This window comes from Alosa pseudoharengus, unplaced genomic scaffold, assembly GCF_046254945.1.
Source record: "Alosa pseudoharengus isolate Yale_2024_CS ecotype anadromous, Long Island Sound unplaced genomic scaffold, YU_APseudo_1.1 YU_APseudo_1.1_scf_2, whole genome shotgun sequence".
In the NCBI taxonomy this organism is placed as follows: domain Eukaryota; kingdom Metazoa; phylum Chordata; class Actinopteri; order Clupeiformes; family Clupeidae; genus Alosa; species Alosa pseudoharengus.
In genome coordinates this window covers 21403671-21416311 of record NW_027468663.1, presented here as the reverse complement: position 1 = coordinate 21416311, position 12641 = coordinate 21403671, and the positions used below count along the sequence as shown (strand labels likewise).

The 12641-nt window shown below is 40.7% G+C and overlaps 2 protein-coding genes across 2 annotated transcripts; both read right to left on the bottom strand.

Moving 5' to 3' along the window:
* Positions 1–3802: 3802 nt before the first annotated feature.
* On the bottom strand, positions 3803–7848 carry plrg1 (pleiotropic regulator 1). The gene is made up of 15 exons (XM_076294169.1): positions 7721–7848; positions 7440–7546; positions 7175–7305; positions 6957–7010; positions 6589–6682; positions 6335–6422; positions 5950–6051; positions 5774–5866; positions 5483–5632; positions 5291–5392; positions 5011–5113; positions 4803–4911; positions 4531–4670; positions 4222–4415; positions 3803–4110 (listed from the first exon to the last, which is right to left on the bottom strand). The coding sequence occupies exons 1-15, from the start codon at positions 7727–7729 to the stop codon at positions 4051–4053; spliced, it is 1536 nt and encodes a 511-aa protein (XP_076150284.1). The 5' UTR covers positions 7730–7848; the 3' UTR covers positions 3803–4050.
* A 1990-nt stretch (positions 7849–9838) lies between these two features.
* On the bottom strand, positions 9839–12138 carry fgg (fibrinogen gamma chain). The gene is made up of 6 exons (XM_076295844.1): positions 12061–12138; positions 11750–11880; positions 11487–11620; positions 11044–11228; positions 10438–10715; positions 9839–10350 (listed from the first exon to the last, which is right to left on the bottom strand). Exons 1-6 carry the CDS (start codon positions 12117–12119, stop codon positions 10175–10177), a joined length of 963 nt encoding a protein of 320 aa, XP_076151959.1. The 5' UTR covers positions 12120–12138; the 3' UTR covers positions 9839–10174.
* Between the last annotated feature and the right edge of the window lie 503 nt (positions 12139–12641).

Sequence of the window (12641 nt, the reverse complement as noted above, 5' to 3'; positions counted from 1 at the left end):
TCTCACGGTTGATTTTCGATTATTCTAAACATTTTAAACATGATTAACAATAATTTTGTAAATGTCTTAAGAAGTTTCCGCTCAAACCCTTTCAGTGCTACTTCGACGAGATCGCCGTCTGACTTGCATGCCACCAGACGACGACAGACGGCAATCTCGGGTGAAGCACCGCGTGCCTTCTGTCACGCTTCTTGTCCCAGGGCTTGATTGCCAAGTGTCCAAGTCACGTGACATATAGGCTCTTACAGACAACAGGTGAGGATAGACTTATTTGTTTAATTTACTATAGAAAAAAAATAAAACAAAATTGTGGGATACGTCTACTCAGATTTTCAACCAGTCATCTACTTTTAAAGTACACTGTTGCTACCATCACCATTACGCTTTGAGATAACTGTTTTAGGCTATGTCTTTTTCTGAATATTAAGGGTAAATGACGAGTCAGGTTCACTTGTTTTGTTCACACAAATCCAAACTAAATGCCCAATTCAATTATAAACTAAATGTAGGCTTACGACATGACTTGCAAAATCCCTTAATTGACCAAGCTATATGTTCTGTAATAAAAGCCTACATCTCCTCCTAGTGGTTTACGTGTGAAACATGTTTTTGGTCATTTGGGACCCAAATATTCAAGTATCTGCTAGGCCTAGTCTTGTACAAGATAAACTTGCCTCAGGTCAGTCGCAACAAGAAAATACATTCAGTACAATCATAACATTTTAGTGTTAATGCATACTAGGCTAGATCATGAATAGGCCTATAGATCTTTTTGACAGCAGCCATTTTGACATGAAAATACTATGTGGCGAACTCAGTTGTTACAAATGACATTAATCTGTAGTATACCTTTTACCACAATTATTATACTATTTCTTTTGTTGTTTCATTGTTACTGTAATCTCGGCTTCACTGAGAATGAGGACCACCTTCAATGAACCTTTGAGAATAAATAAAGGTTGAATGAATTAAGGAATTAAGGTTCTGATACAGCTACACTTAAACTGAACAGAGACTTAATTAAGTTAATTAGACCCCTGTGCTTCCCTACTTTTTCATGCCAAAATGGCTGCTGTGAAAAGGTATATTATGGAGAAGAGATCCCCATTGGCCAATGGAGCTACCTGCAACCTAGCAACAGGTGAAATCTGAGAATCAAGCAAACAGTCCTTTGTGACTTCCGCCTGGCTTTTGTCTCAATACGATGCTCCTTATATTTCATCCATAGCTTTTTGGAGTTAACCAATTTTGCCTTTCAGGTTTACAGCAGTTTTTATCTAGGTGGTATCAAAATGACCAATCATATCATGCTTTCTTACCAGTGGGATGACCAGGCACTGGTGAAGAGGGTATATGACAGGCTCATGGAGAATGGCTTCACAGTGTGGATGGATATTGAAGGAGGGGTCTCAGGAAATATCAATGATGCGTGAGTTGTGATTGTCAGACTTGTCCTGTCCTTACAGCACACCAATAAAGATCCTGTTTAGTTAGAGTACATAGATATAATGAAGGAACTGCATCAGACTTTGCATCAGATACCACCAGTTTATGTCTTATAATGGTGCTACTAGAGGGCTGACTTAATCTGACTGAGTTAATCAACTTAATCAGATAGCCTACTGAAGTAATCTTACAACTGAATTATTAAAAAGCGATTTGTTTAGTGAGTACATTTGACTGATAACTCTCTCTCTCTCTCCTTCTCTCGCTCTCTCGCTCTCTCTCTCTCAGAAGTCCAGGGCAAAGCCTATATGTTATGTAATGCTTTAGTAATAACTAATGATGTCTGGTTCTACACACATGCATGACTCTTCAACTGTATTAGGCTCTTCTTAGAAATCGGGAGCATAAGCCTCAACCTGCTCAACGACTCTCTCTTTGTGTGTGTGTGTGCACAGTATGGCTGCTGGTGTGGAGGATGCAGTCGTTGTGTGTCCCTTCATGACCCCTGCTTACCAGGCCTCCCGCAGCTGCAAGAAAGAGCTGAACTATGCTGACGCACGACAGGTGCCCCTCGTCCCCGTCATGGTGACCAAGAACTGGGAGGCCAGCGAGTGGCTTGGACTGCTCACTGCTGGACAGCTCTGGGTGGACTTCAGGTGAGCTGACAATGGAAGGGAAAACATAATTCAATGTATGTATTGACTCATTCAAAGGGAGGTCTCACACATAGCTTTTACTCTCTGTCATTGTGACACACTTAGCACTTCAGCCATTCAGTAGAGTTAATCTATTTAAAGCAGGAGCAACACAAATGACAAGGCAACTAGAAGAGGATAGGCCTACGGTCAAATCTTCACACTAAATTGATTCCTGCCAAAGTGGAATACGTCTTCAGACATTGTCATAGTCAAACTGTCAAACTAATGTAATATTCATTATTACAGATATGGGTTTAGATTGGTGTTGTACATTTGGATGCTGTAATCATGCTATAAATGTCAATCAAAGGCATGCACAGATTGAGCTCTCTGTATTTCAACCCTCAATGCACTATTGGTTACTCATCAGGAACGTGGACAAAAGTGATGATCACTTTGAGAAGTGTGTGAAGTCTTTGGAGGAAGAGATTATGTTTGTGGCTGGAAATGTATTGACCATTCAGGAACCCAACAATGACCCAGACAACACCCCAAGTAGAGAGAGACTTAAGCGAAAACCTGGTCGAGGATTTCGCCATGCTCTCACTCAGCTATACCTTCGGGAATCAGGTAGGTTTCAGCAAACATTGTTTTGGCTCATTATTTTATATTTTGATCACGGCCATATCACTATTTTGTAAACGGAATATTAGTGCAAATACTGGACTCAATATTACCAAGTTGTATGTAGTTTTAACTAAGCATTCTGCTCATATAGAACATCCACAACAACTATATCTGTGACTACACTTTTGGGCTACTCACTTGTGTTTTCAAAAACTACCGAGTAAACACATGAGTAAGCACATCCCCTTAAAATTCTACCACAGGAGAACAGAAATTTCATCCAGCAAGTGAGACTCGGAATACAGTGGAACTCCACGACAGCCCTGGTGACAACGGCTATTGGGAGGAGATCAAAGGCAGTGGCTGCAAACACTACCGCAACGTAGTAACCAATGGATACCTTGGTAAACCATATCTTATATAAATGTATATTTTTTTCTTCACTGAACAAATGAGCCACTAAATGCCCCTTAAATTGAACTTGCTGAGAAGAGGAGGGCTAGTTCTCAGCAATGAAATAACCCTTCTCTTGCCTCAGTTCAAATCCAAATGGAAGATCAACTTAATATCTCAAAATACCCTTATTTTCTTCTCAGTTCCAATTTCCTTGTTGCTAACTTAACTCATCGGGACCAGATCACTTTAGGAAAGAAACGACATCCACCTGTTTTAATGCAATATTATTTAATGCTAAGTTTTTATTAAAAGTAAAGCCAGCATTATTCATAGCTTCCTAGTTTCTACTGTTTTCCATCCAAATGCATCCATAAAAAGGAAACAATATGTTCTAATTCTCTGGTCTTTTGCGGTGCCTCCTGCAGGATTCGATGCTAATGGAGACTATGTATACACCAAAGCAAATCCTTACGGAGCGGAGGAATGGCTCCTTATGGTGGATGAATCTGACCAGAGTCACGAGAGGGCAGTGGTCATCAAGAACAAACATTCTGGAAAGTTCCTGGCTGTTCAGCAGGGCCGCTTCATAGGTCTGCCGTACCACACTGAGGAGTGCAAGTGGTTTTTGAACTAGTATGAGACTGGTCTCGTATGAGGGGTAGAGAGGTTTTCATGAATAAAGAGGAGCTCAGATGTCAAATTACAAAAAAAATGAATTCTTTATTGAGAGAGGAGCTCACACTTCCATTTACAAAAAACAAATTCTTAAATGAGATGCCAACCATTCCAAATATAAAGAGGATGTTGTCATGTTTTCTATTTAAGACCATCACATATCTGTGAAAATGATGGTTTACATACATCCAGAGCATCAGACATAATTGGAAGGAAATAAGAAATATGAAGCAAGGGAAAAAAAAAAAACTCATAACTAGTTTGTCTTTTAAAACCTCTTCCTCTTGATAATCTCTGGCTTCCAATTGACTGGATGTGTTTCTTCGGTCTGAAAGAAGAAAATGAATAAAGGAATTTTTAAATTACTGACACACATAACAGACCTTGGCATTTTCTTCAATACTATTGATAATAAAACATATAGAAAAAGTGATCCTACCGCAGTGTCATCTTCTTTGTACACCTTGATGGTCTTGTCGGCCTCTGCTGTGATAAGGCGGCTCTCAGAGTGGTCGAACGTGCAGGCGAAGATTCCAGACTCACTGTCCAGGGAGCCAGGTTGCACCGCTGCATGAATGCGCTGGAAGTTGTACCCCGTCCTCCAATCCCACATGTGGATGGTGCCGTTATCAGCTGTAGAGGGAAGAGGAGACCAATGGAGTTAACAGCTACTGCGCTCTCTCATAGGACACTGAGGACAAGCTGTAAGCTGATGTCCAGACACAGGTTCCCTCTGAGGATTCCTTACCCCCTGATACCAGAACACCGTCTGAGTTGACCGCCAGCGTGTTAATGATAGCATTGTGGCCTGAGAGGTTCTGAATAAAATTTCCATCTGGGAATTTCCACTGCTTGAGGTTGTCAGGAGAGCCAGAGGCAAATGTGTATCTAGAGGAGAAACCACAGGGATTCAGAACTTCAGACCAGCAGACAGCTCCTCAATGCAGCATGGCCATTCGTTAATGTACAATGTTAAACAAAGTGAAGAGTCTCTGTACGTATGATGAAACATTGACTCACTGTCGTGGATGCAGCACGACTGCGCGCACAGATTTTTTATGATTGGTCAGTGTGGCTCTCGTCTTCCCAGCAATGAGATCCCACAGCCTGATGGTGGTGTCGTGGCTTCCTGTGGTATTGACAAAAACGTGATGTAATGACCGGGTGTGGATGAGTGGTGTGTTTCAATAACATAACACCACAGACAGAAGACACTAGCAGACACTACCTGTGATGATCTGTGGCTCAGCATTCTGGCATTTCACCGTAGCAACGGTGTTGGTGTGGCCAGAGAGTGTATGAACATTGGCCTTGGTTCTGATATCCCACACCTGAACACAATCAAGATGGGGAAAAATACTCAAACATGAAAATACTACATAACACTATGTAGTATTGCTACATAACACAATAATGTTAACAGTTCTATAAAGTATTTACAAATTTCAAGTTGATACAAAGCCCCTAGTCTCAAGAATGAGTTAAAATGTTTAAAGGGAAAATCTCACTCTTGCTGTGGAGTCACGACTGCACGTCACCAGCACATCGATGGTTGGGTGCAGGTCCAGGTCATACACAGCACTGAGGTGGCCGTGGTAGTGCCTGATGACCTGGAATTACAGAAAGATTTCCAAACCAACATGAAGCCTCACCACATGAAATGAATGAGCATATGGCTGTTGAGCAGTAAGTGTTAGTACCTTGTTGTACTCCAAGTCCCAACATTTGACCTGTTTGTCCTCTCCACAGGAGAAGAGGTAGGGGCTGCGTGTGCTGACCGCCACGCCTCTCACTGTGCTGATGTGACCGGTCAGAGACAGCTTCAGCTTCCCACTCGCCAGGTCCCAGATCTAATCACACCATCCAATCAAGAGTGGGAAAGCTTCTGAGTGACAGTTTCGTATTGTGTAGTCATACAAACACTAACCAGCAAACGGACGTTTCACAGGACAGACGCTAAATTTGAAAAAAAAAACAGTGAAATATCTAACCTTGATAGTCCTGTCTGCTGATCCGGTTACAAACCACTGGTTACCAGGTTCAACAGCAATGGACCGAACCCAACCGAGATGACCACTGATGACCTGAGATAGTTAATACAATTACACACCAAACTTCTGACAAAATAGACAAAACAGTATATGAAGGGCTTAGGGCAGGTCCTTACGCGATACAGTTTCCAGGGAGGATGCCACTGTGGCTTGGGCATGGTTGGAGCTTTCCTAGGCACCATGGTGGTAGTCTTGGTACCTCCACCTTCCAGCAGGGACTGAAATGGATCATTCGAAAGCAGCGTGTCATTGCAATGCAAGAACAGCATCTGCACAGGAATTCCTCAATCGAGATTCCACATTCCACTACTAAATTACTAGACAGCACAAAGAAACAAGACATGGGCTACGTACATATGACAAAAGCCTATTTGAGGATATATAAATGTTAGACCACTAAACAATACACAGCCAAAGTATTGGAGATTAACACGGATTCATGCATAGAGAATGATCTTAGGCTAATGCTTTGGAACTCAAAGAACTCTGAGTGTGACTGACCAGGCTATGCTGTGGCATCGATCTCTCTGGCATCCCAGCATGCCTGTGGATCTCTCCCACACTGGCTGCAGTGCGACTGACATCTTGCCTGAGAGGTAGACCACACCACAAACAGAAAAGATCAATACTTTCAGCAAGCGTTTCTACACAATAAACTAGTAAACATCTAAATGCAAAAGGCAAGTGAGGAATATGCTGTATTTTTTTTTACTATCTGGTTAGGGGTTTAAAAAATGTAGATGTAGAGGGCATACCTGGCTTGGGAGGGGGGCAAGGCCAGTGCCAAAGCATGAACTCCTCCCTCTGATGGCATCTTGTGCATCTGTGTGTCTGCACTCAGAGCTATTCCTGACAAAATAATTCACACAAAGGAGAGATGCGTTAAGAAAAGCATTCAGGAGGGAACACAGAAATAATAATAATAATAATAATAATAATAATAATAATAATAAATTAGTTTTATATAGCGCCTTTCTAGAAACTCAAGGTCGCTTTACAAGAAGGGGTGGTAGTAAGTGTGAGTGCATGTGTGTGTGTGCGCAAGAGCACTGGGTGGGATGGTGAGGGTCCTCCAGAGGGAAACCTCATCACCTTACTATTACATCACCTGACAAACACATACCTGGTCCAGATGGGTAAGGATGTGTTCCTGTTATTAGATACTCTGGGTTCAAGCCTGCAAGAGCAAAGGGTAAAAAAGAAACAAATTATGGAAAAAAACATTTATTTTGTTCTATATAAAGGTTTTACTAGCACTGTAGTTAAATTATTAGGTTATTATTGGATTTAAATTACAGTCTGCTACTACTCAGAAAATAAAAGTAGTTAAAGAAAACTCACCAGGATCCGAGTAGCCCTGACTGTAGGGATCTGAAGTGTGTGGGTCTTTATCTCTTCCCTCTTTTAACACTGGCATGTGAAGGATGGCACCGTACTCAGCCCTCAACTTTACAGCCATTTTAGTCTTGTGGCTGGAACAGGATAGAAATCATCACCATCATTTTATAATATAATAACATGGCAGACATCCAAATGTGAATGAAGACAAGTGTTTTTAAAACTACTACTATTTATATAGATAATCTAGGAGGTTGGAGCAAACTACCTTTCCTCGTCCAGTGCAACCGGCTTTGCATGGTCTGACACAAACATATCATGAGTCCTCTTGAGGGATCTGAAAACCAGGGTATGGACCGAATGTTTCTGCACATCCTGAAAAAAGAAACAACATATCCGGCATTTGGTTACAATAGCAACTGATGAAATAAGCAATTTAGGCTAACATTACTCAAACAACAACTAGCCAGCAAAACGTTAACGTTAGTGTGATTAACTTAGCTTTTTTACCTAAAGCAGATTCTTTCCAGATAAATAAAACAGACATACCTCTGCCATTCTGTGGACGTGCTTAATTAAATCTCACGTAAAGTAAGCAAACAACGTAAAAAAAAAACACTTTTTAACGAAAACAGACACCGACAACGACGAACAGACGAAAGTGCAATGCACCGGAAGCACAAGTGTGTTGTGTGTTGCCACAATGTGCGATTATAGGTCAGCAATATTTGAGCTTGCGCCATCTGGTGTACGGGAGAAAAAGCTTATGTTTTCTTGGCAAAGATGGGCTGTCCTATACCTGTTAGTAGTGAAATGCATTACTATTAGTATTATGATGATGAGCCAGAAAAAAAGTTTGAATATTAAGATTTTTGTTTTTATGTATTGTAAGTATTATGGTTGAAAGTGTTCCCAAAATGTTCTTTTGTATTTATTTTTTTTGTCTGTTTTCGTTAAAAAGTGTTTTTTTTTTTTTATCCCTTGCAGGGGACATTGGATCTTCATTTTTCCGAAAATATTAATTTAATGTAGCCTAATAATATTGCATTGATAGGATCTTACGGTATTTGTGACACTACATGTATAGATGTGTCAAGGAAGGAGTGTTGCCCCTGGAGTGATTTAAAGGCTGCCTCCAGAGATCTGCTCTGTGATGGAGTGCTGTTACTATGGTTGAGTATGCACTCTGATAGCCATACCAATGAGCCTAGGATCTTTGCCGTTACAGTCACGGTGCAGGTATGGTACCCTGTAGTCCTGGGTTTTAGCCAAGGAGGGGCGACTGCACTTTCCATTCACTACAAAGGACCCCCTGAGCCATGTGTGATGGACCCTAGAGATGAGTGTGGGGGAACCCTAGGATGGCACAAGTACAGTGGTATAAGTAAGCCAATGGGGTCATTAGTTTGCCAAATCAAGAGAAAATGCTATGTCCACCATTTTGAAAAGAACGTTTGTGTGCTCTGTTAATCACACATATGTATAATTGTGACTGCACCAGAAAGCCCAGGATGTCCTCTTGAGAGTGTATAGGACTCAAATAAATTGCATAAATGGTGCTTGACATACAGTACCCTCCAGAATTATTGGCTCCTCTGCTAAAGTTGACTAAAAACCAGTATAAAAACAATGTGTTGGTGATTTTTTGTGGAAAAAAATGAGGAAAAATCCAACCTTGAAGGTAAGCAAATAAATTTTGAGAAAAAAGAAAATCCCATAAAGAAATAAATATTTTGAACAAAAACTTTAGCAGAGGTGCCACTAATTCTGAAGGATACGGTAGGTCCCCCACAGAGAACAAAAATGAATTGCTAGGTCTTAGGAGGCTAATGTTGCTGTACACTGTACAATTTGTGGTAAATTGGTTTCCAGAAACAAGGCTACACGCCCATCAAGTTTTATATTGGGACTGGAAATCGTTGACCAAAACTGCTGCACTAGCAACAGTCATAAAATGTATTATCATTAAAGTTTTACCTTTTCAGCTAAAAACAACTCCTCAGATCATGTCAGTCTCCCTAAAGTGGATGTCCTGAAATAGATGTTCTATCTACAAGACAATATTGACTTTAGTCTAACTGGCAACTGACCAGAGCAGAGGTAAACATACTCCCACACATAGCTACTTCCACACGCAACTCAAACATACACTTACACAAGACTAGATTTACAGACTATCCCACTATACAGACATCATAAAATGAACACTTATTCAAACAAAAAGTGGGTCTGAAAACCTACATGATGATGTATTAAGCATAGAAGGAGAAAACAAGTATGGACAGAGGAGAAGTAATGAGCGATTTGAACTCTGTGCCTTCTGTGAATTTGTTCTAGCTATGTTTCAAACAACACAATTTGTCCCACCACAATCTTTTAAACTCCCAATTATTACTAAAAAGGGAAATAAAGCTGATGCGTATGAAGTGTATTATTGATTTGAACCTATCCTCATGTTGTTAGTGCTCCTGTTGTGTCTGCTTTTCTTTATTGAGTGATGTGAGGCATTATGATGCATTTTTTGTAGATTTCTCCTGAACATATCACCACAATTGTACTTCCAGTGTTCACACATTTTGTGAATTATTAATTTCAAATGTTATAAATGTTATAAGGCATATTTTCCCTTACCAGAAAGGAAGAGGAAAGAGTGTTTCTTTATGGAATACTTTATTATAAAGGAGGACATATGGATGTACTTTACTGAAAATGAGACCTCTTTCACAGTGACATGTAAACTGTGTGCAGTAACCATCTGAAGATGAGACACCCGCTGCCAACAGCATTAGCACTGTAGCCTATCAGTCATACTAATGGAAACAACTAGTAAAAATCAGTCTTGACACATAACACAAAAGAACATGATGCTTTTAGAAAACAGAAAACATTTATTCATTGGTCATATCCGAACAAAAACTCAGCTCCGTATCGACATGATCATATAGAGAAAACAACAGTGTGCAAAACAAAAAATGTCCGAGTGGAGGTCTCCAGAGGTGGCCCTTAGATGTCTCCAACCTGCTTGACTCCAGCTTGCTGCCCTCCTGCATGCAGCCTGTTGGTGGGGATCATCTTCAATGTTGTCTCCTTCAGTGAGTACCAGCGGCTCTGCCATGTAGCCCAAATAATGCCATTATCATAACCATTTTCGCCAGCATCCTTTTCTGAGTAATGGCCACCTGTAGCAGAGCCAGAAAGAGAAGTTATTCGAGCAGATGAACAGCACTGCGAGTCCTCAATGTTTATCACTTGAAAACAAATCTTACCCTGGTAGTATTTTCCATTAAGATGAGCAGCGTGACAACGATTCATCCACCATCCTGATCCATCCTGCTTAGCACAGTTTCCGTCATATTTGTCATTGTCTTTGTCGGGTGTGCTGAACTGCATGCCATTGTGGGATGTGTAGAACTTGTCGCTTGGGTCATCACCAAAGTCGAAGCCATCAAAGGCATCTCCAGCATCTCCACCACTGTAGTAGGCATAGGTCAGACGATACATGTCCTGCTCTGAGCCCACTCGGAACATGGAGTAGTCAGCATACCTGTGAAGGAAGAGGTAATGTATGTTAATGCATCACTTCAAAGGAATGTTCATTCTAATGAACTAGAATGTATTTCATATTTCATACATGGTGGTTTGGAACAGCAAACTACATTATCAGTATAATATTTAACTAATGTCCATCGGTATAACTTGGCCCAGTTCTTAGAGGAGCAAAGTTCACGGTTTACTCTGAGTTAAAGCAAATAAACAATTCTTATGCCATTTTAGGGACAAATGAAGTTAAACAATAACTGCTCAACAATCAATGGTGTCAGAAAAAGGAGATTTAGACTCCAGCCAACACCAACAGAGAAAACAGTAATTACTTTGTCACTCCGTTCCAGTCCTTCATCTCCACCCTCAGTACGTAAGGAATGCTTGACTGCACAGACAACTTGTGTATCTTCTCAAGACCCAGCCAGAACTCGGTGGTGTCATCTGGAGAGAAGTATCCAAAACCTTCCTTGTATGGGATCCAGTTTCGGTTGAAATCCACACTGCCATCACGTCTCTGAAGGCCACACACAAATACAGAACACAGAAAACGTTGAACCTCATTGCCTATAAAAAGGCTAGTTGAAATTAAAACAGCACTACTTTTAGAGGTTGAAATACAAGGCAACAATTTAAAATCATTTGAATTAATTTCCTAAATGGATACTAGAACAAGAATCCTATTACATAATATTGCCTTGACCTCAGAATCCAAGTTATCACTATTGATTTGTGTACTGGTCAAGTGAGTTTGGTGTCGACCCAGTAAACATACCCTTTGGAGTACAGTCCACCCACGGCCAAAGGTGTCGATCTCACAATACACCAGGAACTCCTCGTCCACCTGGTCTGGTTTTACGAAGTACAGGCCACTGACCTTGGCACCTCTGTTAGCCACATCTTGACAGTCTGTGGAATAAATGGTAAATACATCATCATACAGTATCTGTGCATAGGGCATCAAACCATGATTTGGGTGGTTTATTAAGGCAATGTTCAAAGAAAGAAACAGCGATTGGTGCTGTGTCTAGTTCCTACCTTTGCCTGTGGTGGGCTGGATCGTCACAGTCTCCTTGCAGGGCTCCATGCACTTCTGCTCCAGCTGAAGAGACAGCTGTCTAAGATTCAGCATGTCCTTGGTAGTGGAGTCTAGAATTTGTTGAAGTGCACTAGAGGGAATAAAAGCAACCATGTTAAACAAAATAACTTTTGTGATTGAATTGAATGTGATTGAAATTGTCATATTTATTAAGTATATATATATATATTAAATAAGACATATATATATATATATATATATAAACAACTTGAAGGATTATTTAAGGGAATTTAAGGGCAACAATGCGTACTATAGCTGCTCTTCCTGAGACACAATGGTCTTCTCATAGCGTAGAATATCATCCAACATATTGGTTGACTTCTTGATGTAGAGGTCTGTAGATTATAAGTAGGCATTAGACCAACATGCATAAATATCGATCTGCACTCTACAGTTTGATTGAAAGGCATTAAGGGCTCCTTGCCTGAAGAGGTCTTCTGGGCTTGTGTTGCCTGGTCTTTCATATAGTTGACCTTCTCTTGGGCCCCCTCGGTAGTGTTGGCAATGTCATCTAATATGTCCTCCATATATTTTAGATCCTTCTCCATTCCTGGTTTATACTTGTCAAGGTAATCTGCTACTCCACATGTGGTTGGACAGTAGGTTCCCTGTGAGGACAAACAGGGAACTCTGTATGGCAATATTGAATAACATGACTAATAATGAAGAGTATGAAGAATTGCTATACGAGTCAGTGGAGAATCAGATTACTACTGGAAAATAGCAAATTTTTCATTCTGTCATACTTACAAATCCATCACGTGGATCACAGCCTGCAGCAGGATAGTCCCCACGAGTTTGCTAAAGGAGAGAACAAAATGTGTTAGATCC

Bases quoted from the DNA above. Each gene is read 5' to 3' on its own strand.
- plrg1 (XM_076294169.1), bottom strand. The intron at 7,306-7,439 runs GTAGTTTGCTCC...ATCCTGTTCCAG, and splicing joins GTTGCACTGGACGAGGAAAG to CCACAAGACTAAAATGGCTG. The intron at 5,114-5,290 runs GTGAGATTTTCC...GATTGTGTTCAG, and splicing joins GTCGTGACTCCACAGCAAGA to GTGTGGGATATCAGAACCAA.
- fgg (XM_076295844.1), bottom strand. From the start codon at position 12,119: ATGTTGGATGATATTCTACGCTATGAGAAGACCATTGTGTCTCAGGAA. The intron at 11,229-11,486 runs GTATGTTTACTG...TGTGGCCTTCAG, and splicing joins GGTGGACTGTACTCCAAAGG to AGACGTGATGGCAGTGTGGA. The intron at 10,716-11,043 runs GTAATTACTGTT...CTTCCTTCACAG, and splicing joins GACTGGAACGGAGTGACAAA to GTATGCTGACTACTCCATGT.